Genomic DNA, 13288 nt, shown 5'->3' with positions numbered 1-13288 from the left:
GAAGTTGTTCAGTAAAAATAGCTCCTACCTACCACCACCTCAAGCTCACCACACCTACCCTTCTTCCCCATCTCATCCCACAAACATAAAAGCCCTTTGATCTTCTTTGATCCTTCATCAATTCATTACCATATACCTCAATATTCAAACTCAACCCCCTCTGTTTTCTAGAGAATCAGCCATGGCGAGCGACATAAAACTTATTGGTATGCGGCCAAGCCCATATGTGAATCGAGTACAGTATGCACTTAATATGAAGTCCATTGACTATGAGTTTCTGGAAGAGAAGTTTGGTTCCAAAAGTGAACTACTCATTCAATCCAATCCCATTCACAAGAAAGTCCCAGTTCTAATCCATGCTCACAAGCCCATATGTGAGTCTCTCATCATTGTGCAATACATAGATGAGTTGTGGACCTCTGGTCCTTCCATTCTTCCTTTTGATCCTTATGATCGTGCCATTGCCTGGTTTTGGGCAGCCTATATTGACAATAAGGTATGGCTAGCTCTTTGAGTAATTCTCTTATATATGTTGCAACGACTCGTTTGATTGTTTGATTATTTTTATGAAATTGGATATCATTGAGATTATTGATAGGATTTGGGGAATTGTTATATCAAGAAATGGATGGGATATATAATTTAGATATCAGATTTGACTGTGATTATGAATATGATTTAAGGGAAGAAGTCATGACATGGTATAAAAAGATGAGATTAAGGATTAGGTAGGAGTGTTCATTATTTGTATTATGATTGGTTACCGTTAGGGGAAATCCTATAAGAAAAGTTGTGATTTTTGTGGTAAAAGTTACAAATTTTTGTGTTGGGAGCTATGATTTTTGTGGTAAAAGTTATGACTAATGACGTCATGGTATGCATGACTGAAGTTATGAATATCAAAGTTACATCACAAAAATTGTAACTTCCATCACAACAATTCATAATTTTTTTCATTTTGTGGTAAAAATTATAATTTTATGAATGGTACTTTTTGTGGTAAATACCATTCATAATTTCTACCACAAAATGGTGAAAGTTAGCAATTTTTGTGATGAAAGATCATTTTTGTGATAAGTGTTACACATTTGTGGTAGAAATTATATGCATATATATTTTTTATTTTGTTCATATCAAATGCACTTTTTTTTTTTTTTGGGAGCACGTGAACCCTTTTCCTGGTCTATATTCTAATTTTGAAATGTCACTTGCATATCATTCTAGACAAAATAAATATTTCTGCATAATTTATTTTTATTTGTAAAGCATTTTTCTATCTCCATTCATTTCATGACACAATCCAAATGGTCGCAGTGGTACCCATCCCTGAAACAAATTAGGATGTCTAAAGGAGAAGAGAAAAAACTAGCAGCTGTAGAAGCAGTGAAGGAAGGGTTGGCATTGTTGGAGGATGCATTTGTCAAGTGCAGCAAGGGAAAGAGCTTCTTTGGTGGGGATAGCATTGGTTACCTTGACATAGCATTTGGGTGCTTCTTGGGGTGGCTAAAAGCGACCGAGAAGCTAGCCAATCTGAAGTTGCTCGACAAAACCACGACGCCACATCTAGTGGTTTGGGCTGAAAGGTTTTGTGCAAATGGTGTTGTGAAGGATATTATGCCAAAAACTGAAATGCTTGTTGAGATAGCCAAGATATTGCTGGAGAATAATTTCGGTAAATTAATTACATGTGAATTTACATGCGAATGAATAAAACAAATAAAAAAAAAAAAACTTACAACTTTATAGCAGATTAAACAATGGTATAAAAATGTGATTGAGGCCAGTGTATGGACACTGTGTCTTTAAGACAGAATTACGCCCTCTCCACTGGTGCACGAGATCAATGGGCATCCTGTCTCTAGGATACAACAATCACCACACACAGAATTTGCACTAACTCTATGTGTACAACGAACCAGAATATGTGCTTTATACTCTCTCAAACTTAAACTCTAAAAATGGAATATGCAAGATGAATAGAGAAGGAAAAGGAAGATCCGGAAAAAATGTTTTCTTTTCTTCGAAATAAAAAGGATGGAGGACTGCCTTAATATAGGCAATGGAAACCTGTTATGGAAAGACATGTCTGTTCAATTTGAAAATATGTCCATTGATGTCCGTTGCAATCCATTGCAATTTGAATATAAAATTCAAACTTTCCAGCAACAAACTAACATTAATTCAAACAATTTGGGCCCAAGAAAATAAGTAATGGGCTTGACCCAAACCCAACTTATCTAGGACCTTATATATATTCTCCAAATTGTTCATAATTTTCCTGTGTAGAAAATGATGCAACACCATTTTGAGAATTTTCACAAACATGTCTAATGTTCATAAACCTTACTTAGAAGTCAATTTTCCATTCACCTATAAATGGTTTTGACACACTAATTATATAATCTTGTTCACCATATAGAACGAATACATTGCTACTCGAACCCTCAACAAATGACTTGTGGGTCCTAAATAATTAGCATAAAGTTTTCGAAACATCAGAATTTAAACCATTTTTCCAACAATCCCCCACATGAATGAAATTGACAAAACGAAAATGCAACAACATGCAACCTGAGAAAATACAAAACTAAAAACATCCTGCATAGGATAGGTAGCTTGTGGCCTTGAACCCTCCCTTGTGAAAAACTATCGGGTTTACTGGCTGATCAGTGAACATGATGTCTTGAACTGTTCTGCCGTTAGTGTAAACCGAGACAACAGCTTTCACACAGTTTTGTTTTCATACACAACTTGGCTCTTTCAGTTGTGCCCGTTTTGGCCCTGGGCAATACCTGGTTTTCATGAGTGCTCAAGAGAATGTAGCCTTAGCATTCTCATAGAATCGGCCCAATTCACACTCATATAGGTGATGCTTATTAAGAGTATTCTGTTATACCCTACTTGGTTTTCCAAGATATGAACTTCATTAAAAGTAAAACTTATCCTAATTCTCGCTGCAGACATCACTTGTTATCATAGAAATGGGTAAGAGATTTTCTCTTTAGTGATGGTCAGGAATCATACTTAATTCGGTTGTCTCTTTGAACCTAGATCTTGGGATCTCCAGTCAGCTAGGTTGGGTTGCCATTAAGTCGGTTCTTAATTGGTAGGCTTTAATCCCATTCCCCTCGATGATCTCATAACTTGCTGTAGACACCCCATTTTTGACCGACCTTAAGACTCAGACGTCACCGATTGAGCACTTGGTGATGTTGCATAATGTGCTCGTTCAGAAGTTGCAGAGTCCTGGCTGCGAGCCCTGCCTCCGGACTTCCGAACCCTCTTCTGTGCCTTGCCTCGGTTTGCGAACCAGACTCGGTTTTCTTTGTTTCTTTTCCTGAGGGGAGGGAGAGGTCCAGTAGACCATCTCTCAATGTCCACAGGCTACATTTCGTGGCCGTAGGCCATTTTGCCCATTTCGGAGTCCGGTTTCCGATTTTTCGGGACCGTTGGCCGTGTGTCTCGGTTCGGGACCGCCTAACCACCTCCGTTTGTTCTAATTTTTGGCATACTCCTTATTTGATCCCTTTTGAGGGACACTGGGGTCTGAGAAACCCACTTCGTGGCCGAACGCCACTTTCGGTGCTTAACAGCCCATTTTCGGGACCTCGAACTGCGCGTTTTGGTCCCCGAGCATTCGTTTTGCAACGGTTTTCGTTCATTTTTGGCAGGTACCTCTGTTTTATCACTAGAGAGGTCACTGAAGGGTGGGAGGCCAGCAATTGTTGCAGCAACCAGTTATACATCCTCCGACGCCCTCCGACGCCCGTTTTTCGCACTTCCGGGCCAATGTTGAACCCCTTGGGCCCATTTTCCTGAACTTTGAACCACATATTTGTGATGTACACACATGAGAGGACCCTAAAAGTTCATGGCCGGCCATTAATTCAACTTGACCCTTTTGACCCCCTCCTTCCGGGCCAATGTTGAACCCCTTGGGCCCATTTTCTTGAACTTTGAACCACATATTTGTGATGTACACACATGAGAGGACCCTAAAAGTTGGTGGCCGGCCAGTAATTCCACTTGACCATTTTGAACCCCTCTTTCCGGGCCAATGTTGAACCCCTTGGGCCCACTTTCTTGGACTTTTAACCACAAGGCTGTGTTGTACACACATAGGAGGACACCATCAATTGGTGGCCGGCCAGAAAATCTGATTGACCCTTTTGACCCCTAGCCGGCCAGCTAGGGGGTGTGGCCGGCCGGCCACCTGCAGCAAAAGTACCAGGCCGGCCGAGCTCCTTGCACTGTTCCCTTTACAGCTGTGGGGCTTTATCCCCCAGAAAAGATCTTTATCCGGGGGATATTTTGTGGGTGAAAGTTACTCTCCTTTTCCCCCACCTTTGCACCCCCTTTTTGGCCTTTATAACAAGCAAGCTATATCACATGTTGGGGTTAGAAAAATTGTTGTTAAAGCCTCCATACACAACTCCATCTTGATCCTTCTCATTTCTTTGAAAATCTCTAAGTCCCTAAGCTCCATTCCTTCTACACCACCAAGCTCTACCACCACCACCTCATTTCCAGCAACAAGGAAGGCTTCTCAAAGGCCAAAGAAGCTGCAAATTGGTCCAAGAAGCAACAAAGGTCTTAGTCTTCAAGGGTGAGTAACATTTCTTCACTTTGACCCTTTTTCTTGATCTATTTGTAAGCCCCACATGCCTTTTGTTTCAAGCTCCGGCCCTAACTGAAAAGGGCCCTCTTTTGAGCTCATCTTCACTTTTCATTAAGGGCTCAACCCTGTTTGAGCCCTCCATGATACACTTGCTTCATTGATCCTCTTATATGTCATGATCTTGCATGCTATTTTTGGCCCATGAGTAATCTGTTTTTGAGCATGTTGTAAACTGATATTAGGCTTATTTTGAGCCCCTCTTCAATATTGAAGAAGGGCTCAACACCATTTGGGACTTCCATGTTGTACCTACCTTTATACTCCTCTTTTCTTCCCCATTCTTGCATGCAATGGCAGCCTACCATGCTTTTGTTTTTGGCCATTTTACAGTTCTTAAAAAGTGCTTATTTTGGTCCATTCTTCATATTTCATTTAGGTCCTTTCATGGTTTAGGGCCTCCATATGCCACTTCATGTTATATCTCTCTTTTATTCCCCATTCTTGCATGTTTAGTTAGCCTACCATGATTTTGTTTTTGGCCATTTTACAGTTCTGAAAAAGTGCTTATTTTGGCCCATTCTACATTTTTTATTAAGGGTCTTTGGCTGTTTGGCGAATATTTTGCATACCTCATGTTATAGCCACTTTTGAGCCTCATTTTGCATCACATTTCTATCATGTTTGTATACTGATTTGAGGTTTTCCATATACTGTAAATATTCATATTTTTGGTCCCTCTTCAATTTTGTAGGAGGAATGTTTTCAGTTTGGGTTTTTCTTATACCACTTACTTCATTACCCCTCTCTTGGCCCCTATTCTTGCATGCCATTTTTGCCATACCTATGCTTGCTGTTTGGCCATGTCTATAACTGTGAAAGTGCCTTTTTTGGGACTGTCTAGCTTCTGTCTTTGCATTGCATGTCCATGTTGTGCATGTTTGGCATAGCTATAGGCCATTTCGGGTGCCTAAATTCGCATTTCGGGACAATTCCATGCATTTGGTGTCATTTCGCTTCATTTCGGGACTGTTTTCCCCCATATTTTAGTGCTGAAATTCCATTAGAATGATTGTTATCCATTCCATGTTATTACATCGCATTTTGCCATCGCCTCGGTTTGCGTGCCCGTGTGCACGCATTTCGAGGCACTTCGTTTTTATCCGACGGCATCCTATGTGAGTGTGGCTGAGGCTCACTCATGTTGGTATAAGCCCATATCATGTTTTCATGTCATAACATCGCATTTTACCATCGCCTCGATTTGCGTGCCCGTGTGCACGCATTTCGAGGCACTTCGTTTTTATCCGACGACATCCTATGTGAGTGTGGCTAAGGCTCACTCATGTTGGTATAAGTCCATATCACATTTTCATGTCATTGCATCGTATTTTATCATCGCCTCGGTTTGCGTGCCCGTGTGCACGCATTTCGAGGCACTCCATTTTCATTCATCGGCATCCTATGTGAGTGTGGCCGAGGCTCACTCATGTTGGTATAAGCCCATATCATGTTTTTATGTCATTTGCATTGCGTTTGTCATTGCCTCGGTTTGCGTGCCGCGTGCACGCATTTCGAGGCACTTCATTTTCATCCATCGGCTTCTTATGTGAGTGTGGCTGAGGCTCTCTCACGTTAGTATAAGTCCATGTTACATTCTATGTGCCATTTTTGCCATATTACATTGTATATGCCATTTTCTCGGTTTGCGTACCCGCGTGCACGCATTTCGAGGCATCGCCATTTTCACAGCATAGTGCATACTAGGTTGTATCTTAGATTGCATTCTGTCATTTTCTCGGTTTGCGTACCCGCATGCACGCGTTTCGAGACATCTCATTTTCATAGCATTGTGCATGCTAGGCTGTATCTTAGTTGCATTCATGCATATCATGCATATAGCATCGTGTTCGGAATAGGAGTTAGCCCGGGCACGGGAAACGAGGTACATTTCGTACTCCGAGTGACGGAATGTGTCTCAATTCCCCAGTCACCGACACTCCGGATTATCCATGATGGAGTTAGGTTTTAGCTGTAGTTTCATGTGCATTCATCTTATATTGAGTTGTGCATTTCGACTCCTCGACCATCATGCCTCGGTATGCGTGATTGGTGGCACGAGGTTCGAGACATGCATATATCTGTGCAAATACATTGCTATGCCCTTTTCCTGCTCTCTGTTGCAGCAAAACGAAGAATCAGCAACTTTTCGAGGCTTGGCACGCATTTCAAGAACAGGTGTAAACAGAGGCTAATTGGGACATTCCGGTGGATTTCCGCGCAAGACAACCCGGACATGCATCATCCATCAGAAGCAAGGCAGTCCCTGGCTTGCATGCCAGTTTTACCGCTTTCTTAGTTAATTCATTAATTAATTAGGATTTTGTAATATTTTGGACTGTAATATTCTTTTATTCGGGACTGTAATATTTGGACTGTATTATTTATTCAGACCCTCTGCGCGAGGGCACAACTGTAATAAGTGTGCGTGAGTGTGATGTATGTCTTCCAACCCCACGTCTTTCTCCCTTTTATTTATCCGCTTATGATGGTTAGATTAGGGCATATTTAAATTAGCATACAGTATGACAGCATGTTTGCATTCATTCATCTGTATTGCATGCACCGGGCTCGGCGCATCATACTAACTGCATTGTACTTTCAATTTCAAAGTTGAATACATGATAGTTGTAACATTTCATATGCCATCTTAGAATAGCCGAGCCTGCTATAATTGCATTTTGCATGTGTTGCATTAGGCATTTCTGTATAATTAGGATCATGCATGATTTCTAATGAAGTTTCTATTTTGGCTTGGAGTACTCGGTAAGCTTTATGCTTTAGCATCCTTGCATGCGTGTGAGTGACTGCCATGAATAGCATGCTTACCATGAGGCTATGTGCTTACCTGATATAACTGCCTGAATGCCTGTGGGTGAAGGTTGGGTTACTTAAATTGCAATACATCATCAAATGTTTTAAAGCCTACCTGCGGGTAGCAAACCATTTTCAAAAGCGAACATGAAATGTTTTGTTCCAATTCGGGCGACTCAGTCTATACTTGTATGCTGTGCGCATCACATAGTAACCTAGGCTAATAACCGGAATAAGAACTCACAATGTTTTCAAAAATTGATATCATGGTTAGTAGAGGCCGGTCTATGACCGGGCGAGCGGGGGTGCTCACGAAGTGACCTTCCCTAATCGTACCCAAGTTCCCGAGCCGAGACAACTTTGGTGATGACGGACACGTGGCCTTTTGGCACCGAGTCAGGGTTTCCTAAATTTCCCAAAATAAAATATTTAGGTGGCGACTCTGTATCTGGCAAAGCAGTCCATGTTTGGCACTTCTTTCAAAATTTGTTTTCTCAAAACGATTTGCCAGATTTGGACTCTTTGGTTCAGACTTAGAACCGTGACTTTTGAGAGTCCTGAGCTGTAGTGACCCCAAAATGAACAGAACGGGACTAACCCTCCCGGGGCGTTCGGGGACGTCTACAGTTTCTGGCGACTCTGCTGGGGATTTAGAGAACTTGACTCGAACTCATGATATCTGTTTCTGACTACACTTGTGTGATTCTTTGCATTGCATTTGCATTGGTGCGCCTAGGACACCGTGTTTGCCATCTGCTATTCCTGAATGGTTTGCCGGAGGCTTGTCTTGTCAAGGCATGACCATAAGGCTGACCGGTTGTGGGCTCTGCCAGTATGGGAACACAAACCCCGGTTTTACTGGGGCACCCTCTTTGACCATTCGACCTAGTGCATATTCGGATCCATAGTGACCATTCCAAATTAGGACAGGTTGCTTACCCGTTTATAGGTTGTTTGAAACCGCTGCGTGCGTAATGAAACCCTAGCTTCTGACACAATAGGACAGGGAAACCCTACCCCAACATAGGGGTGTTTTGGCTCTCACTTATCTGTTATGTGCTTTAGAGTGCGTCTCTACAGGAATGCATGTATCAGTATATGAGTTTGGGCATCAAGCCTGCGGGCATCAGTTCAGTATTGTCAGTATCAGGCCTGCGGGCATCAGATTAGTATATGAGTTTGAGTATCAAGCCTGCGGGCATCAGTTCGGTATTGTCGGCATCAGGCCTGCGGGCATCAGTTCAGTATTATGGGTATCAGGCCTGCGGGCATCAGCCAGTATTTGAGAATTAGTTATCTGCGGATATCAGATTCTGTTTTAGGGGACAGTGATACAGGGATAATAATCAGTGTTTGAGGACAGTGTGTTATTCAGCTTATTGACTGTGTGTTGATTATGCCCGGCTGTGTGTCATGCATTTTATTTTAAGCTGTTATGCTGTCCGTTTATCTGTTTATTTATTTCCTTTTCGCTTTATTTATCTTTTGCTAGGTCAGTTCTAGCACAATTGCTTCCAACCCAGCAGGCATTCCCCAAGCACTTTGGACACGAGGTCGTCGACTCCATCGATCTGAGGATCTAATCGACGGACAGCCGGTGTTCCATTCTCTACCCCCTGTTACCAGAAGGAAGCCGAAAAGGCGCAGTGTGTCAGAACAGAGGTTGTTAGAACAGTGGGTTACTTCATCAGAGGACTATAGGACTGAGGTCTCAATTACTGCTGTAGAAATAGACATACCAGTTAGACAGATGGATCAACAAAATACATCAGGGATGGAGGCTCTAATGCGCCAGATGCAGGAGAGCATGAGACAGATGCATGATGATGCCGCCCGTCAAACGGAGTTCTCCAAACAGCAGGCCGCGATCATGGCCCAACAGGCCGAACTAATCACCAGACTGCAACAGCAGAATGCGGCATCTGCTTCACACCAAATTCCTCCTCCGGCAGGGGCTCCGTTACCTGAGCAGGCACCTACTGTTCAGAACGCCCCACCAAATGCCCAGAATACCCTGCCGCATGTCCAAAATTTACAAGAGGACACGAATCTTCCAACGGGGCCAGCTCCGCCCCCGCTTCCACCACAACTGTCCAAGGTCCATACATCGAATCACCCGGACTCTCCCTTCGAGGTCGAGGTTGATCATACAGCTCTGAAATTGAGCAAATTGGAGAAGCTCTTCAAGAAATCCCAAGGGGTCAAGGCTATGCCGGATATCGAAGATGGATATACCGAGGAGGCCGTAACACTCCCTGATAGGTTCAAAATGCCACAAATCGACTGCTTTGATGGGTCTGGCGACCCCATGGTCCATATCCGACTGTTTACAGACGTCTTGCGGCCAATGGGCCTAACACGACCACAGAAGCTCTCACTATTCGGCCGAACCCTGTCGGGTGTGGCCTCCCATTGGTATGCAAAGTTACAAGACGAAGTGAAGAGGAACTGGGATGAAATGGCTGAGGCCTTTGTCGCACAATATTCATATAACACTCAGATCGAGATCACAACTCGTGATCTCGAAACGACAAGGCAAGAGCCCAAAGAAACTTTCTCGGACTTTGTGATCCGATGGAGGGCAAAGGCGTCAATGATGACTTTAAGGCCCACAGACAAAGATCAAATCCGGATGATTGTGCGCAATCTCCACCCAAAGCTAATGCAGAGAATGATTGTAGTCCCCTTCCCTACTTTCGTAGATTTACATGAGATGGGGGTGCAAATCGAAGACGCAATGAAACAAGGTCTGTTTGACCATGACAGAGAACAACCGAGGAGGACGTTCAATCGTAACAACAATGCGGGCCCGAGTGGCGCTGCAAATACAAGAGCCTCGGAAGTTAGCATGGTCACCACCACTCCCCCTCCCCCTCCAAGGCCCATGACTGCCACACCCTTCTCCGGCGCGTCCGGAAGCAACACACAAGCCAACAGATTCCAACCGCGAGGCCAAAGAACCTTTACCCCACTATATATGCCCCTGACCAAAGTTCTGGGAATATTGATCAGAAAAAATCATTTAAAACCCCTGGAGCCAAAGCCATTACCGAATCCACTCCCCCCCTCTTATGACCCGTCAAAATACTGTGCGTATCACCAACAACACGGTCATGACACCGACCGTTGTTACAGATTGCGTCATGAGATCCAAGATCTTATTGACAAACAGGTGATCGCGCCTCCTGATAAACCTAATGTCACAACCAACCCTCTCCCGCCACATAACCAACCTCCCCCTCGCAAAAGAATTAATTTTATCCAGACTGGGGTCGCATCTTACGATCCTAGCATCTATATTACGCCCACCCACCTACCCAAGCCGGAGGTGCTCCTCCCCGATTGCACTGACTTCTTGTGCATGGTGGACATATCTAAAACCCAACCAGAACCGATGGTGGTGACCGTCGAAGATAGGGCAGGGCAGATTTTGGGAGAGAATGAGATTGTTGAATCTGAGACTGGACAAAGTTTTGCTGGGGGAGCCCATGATCCAAGCAAGTACATCCTATCAACGAGCCGAATTGGGCTAAGTATAGAATTTCCAGAATCATGAGAGCTATGCATGATCCGCGGGGATGGATCTGGGCTATGGGCAGATAATCTGACAGCCATAGAGGAGGATTTTGCCAACCTGCAATTTTTAGATGACCAGGAACTGGAGGATACGTCAATCAACTGGTACGATTATGAGTGATCAGCGGAGGCCACCGGATGGCTCGAGGATCAACCAGATGCAGTGGGGGAAGCCCAACCAGAACAGAGCCTGGCAGGGGCGGAAGTATCAGTTGTGGCCGGAATGGCCGAAAGTCAAGTTGTATCGCCGGAGAGCGCCGGTGCTAAGAATTTCGCTCGAGACATGGGCATTACGGATACGGGAATTATTGAACAAACAGCTGTACTGATGCAGCTGGAACGAGAAAAGTTCGAGGAGGCTGAGAGAATTAGAAAAGCTAAAAGCCCTGAGGGGACTGAAAGTGCTGCGTGCACGAAAATAGAGAATGCTGCGAGCATGTTGACAGGGAGCACTGTAAGTGCAACTAAACCGGAACCAGACAGGTGTCTGTTGGCTGCCGATGGAATGTGGTGGGAAGACGATGACTTATGTCTTGCCCATACGGATGAAGACTGGGGAAATAATCAACTGGATGACACTTGGTACCTCGATGAGGTTGACCACATGACGAGAAGTGGGCGGTACTTCAAACCCCCACACCTGGACCAACCCGAGGCATCCGGGAAGGATAGAGAAGTGGAGAAACAGAAGGAGAAGCAGATTGAAGATGAAGCTGTGTTAAAACAGTTAAAAAAAGATACAAGCAGACATCTCCATCTGGGGACTGCTAATGGCATCACGAGTACATAGAGAAGCTGTCTTATCTGCTATGGACAAGTCCAAACTCTCCATAGACACCACGCCTGAACAGCTGGTTGGGCTGGTTTTTCCGGGAGGAGGTTCCCCGGCATTAACCTTTTCGGACAAGGAGCTACCGCCTAAGGGCACAAGTCATAACAAACCTCTCTATATTTCTGTGGAATGTAGAGATAAGTGGATACCGGTGGTACTTGTTGATACCGGGTCTGCGATTAATGTCTGCCCGACCAGAACGGCATATGCAATCGGGTTAAAACCCGCGGACTTCGTCCCAACCACCCAAGTGATCAGAGCATACGACAATACCAGCAGAGAAGTGATGGGGACTGTTAAAATTCAAACCAAGGTTGGTCCAGGACAACACAGCATCGAATTTCATATCTTGGACGTTCCCGCAACCTTTAACCTACTTTTGGGGCGACCGTGGTTGCACCAGGTCAAAGCAGTCTCTTCCACTCTACATCAAATGCTAAAGTACCCCCACGGGAAAGGGGTAGCGATCGTTTTCGGGAATTCATCAATCCATCCGCCGCCGGAGGTGTCTACACCTGTCTTGGAGATTGAGCACGGCACGGAGGATGTGTTTTTGTCAGGGTTCACTTTGGCCGAGGCTCAAGTGGTGCAGAATGTCATGGCTGTGAATGAGGGCATGTACGTTAGTGCACAATCTATCTACCTCATGAACAAGCTAAAACATACCCCCGGGATGGGATTAGGGAGAAGTGGCCGGAAGGGCGTCTCAGTGTTGGCCGAAGTGCCACATAACCCTCACGCCTTTGGACTGGGTTATCTGCCCACCAAGGAGGACTGGGTGAGGAAAGGAAAAGAAATGGCCGGAAGGGCCAGAGCAAAGAAGGCCGGGAAGCCATTTGAGTTAATGCACAGGCCCATCTGGGGTACCCTAAACGGACGCTTCGTCCGGGAGGGGGAAGATTTTCCATTCTGCGGGTTCCCGGAGCCATGGCTAAACGCGGAGGGGACGCGCGTGCCTGGTTTTGAAATCTTCTTTGACATACAATTATCTGGGGATGACGTTGCCGAAGCGCAGACAGACCCACCAACTGAGGTTGAGCAATGTGAAACAGTGGATCCTGAGAGCACAGAGCTTGAAATGGGGGTAGCACTGGCGAGTCTACTATCAGATCCTCCGATCGGCCAAGAGTGCTTGGGGGATAACTCTTCGGTTTCTGTGATTGGAGATGAAATAGCTGCGGGCTTTCCAGCGCCGATCTTGGATGCATCTATCGCACCTTCTCTCATCTGGCAATATGAAGAAGGCTTTTTATCTAGCAGCTCCGGGTCAGGTAGTGAGCCGGAATCTGATTCTACCGAATCTTGTGCGTCAGAATCAGATTCCAGCTCGACTGAGTCTGAGTCCGGTATTCCTGGGGGTGATAACCCGGATGCCACAATCCTGTCTAGGT

The 13288-nt window shown here is 44.7% G+C and overlaps 2 protein-coding genes across 2 annotated transcripts in view; one reads left to right on the top strand and one right to left on the bottom strand.

The window, feature by feature from the left end:
• LOC114273094 (uncharacterized) overlaps positions 1–13288 on the bottom strand; it is a 118955-nt gene that overhangs the window by 41690 nt on the left and 63977 nt on the right. The window lies entirely within an intron of this gene.
• Positions 34–1748, top strand: LOC114273095 (glutathione S-transferase U17-like). Its single transcript, XM_082894455.1, has 2 exons — positions 34–496; positions 1315–1748. Exons 1-2 carry the CDS (start codon positions 182–184, stop codon positions 1705–1707), a joined length of 708 nt encoding a protein of 235 aa, XP_082750581.1. The 5' UTR covers positions 34–181; the 3' UTR covers positions 1708–1748.

This window comes from Camellia sinensis, chromosome 11 (assembly GCF_055761805.1).
Source record: "Camellia sinensis isolate YWXY chromosome 11, ASM5576180v1, whole genome shotgun sequence".
Taxonomy (NCBI): domain Eukaryota; kingdom Viridiplantae; phylum Streptophyta; class Magnoliopsida; order Ericales; family Theaceae; genus Camellia; species Camellia sinensis.
Note: the sequence above shows the minus strand (reverse complement) of the source record. Positions and strands in the feature narration are given on the sequence as shown.

Excerpts from the sequence above, each read along its gene's own strand:
- LOC114273095 (XM_082894455.1), top strand. The coding sequence starts at position 182 with ATGGCGAGCGACATAAAACTTATTGGTATGCGGCCAAGCCCATATGTG. Across the intron at positions 497-1,314 it reads CAGCCTATATTGACAATAAG|TGGTACCCATCCCTGAAACA; the intron begins GTATGGCTAGCT and ends AAATGGTCGCAG.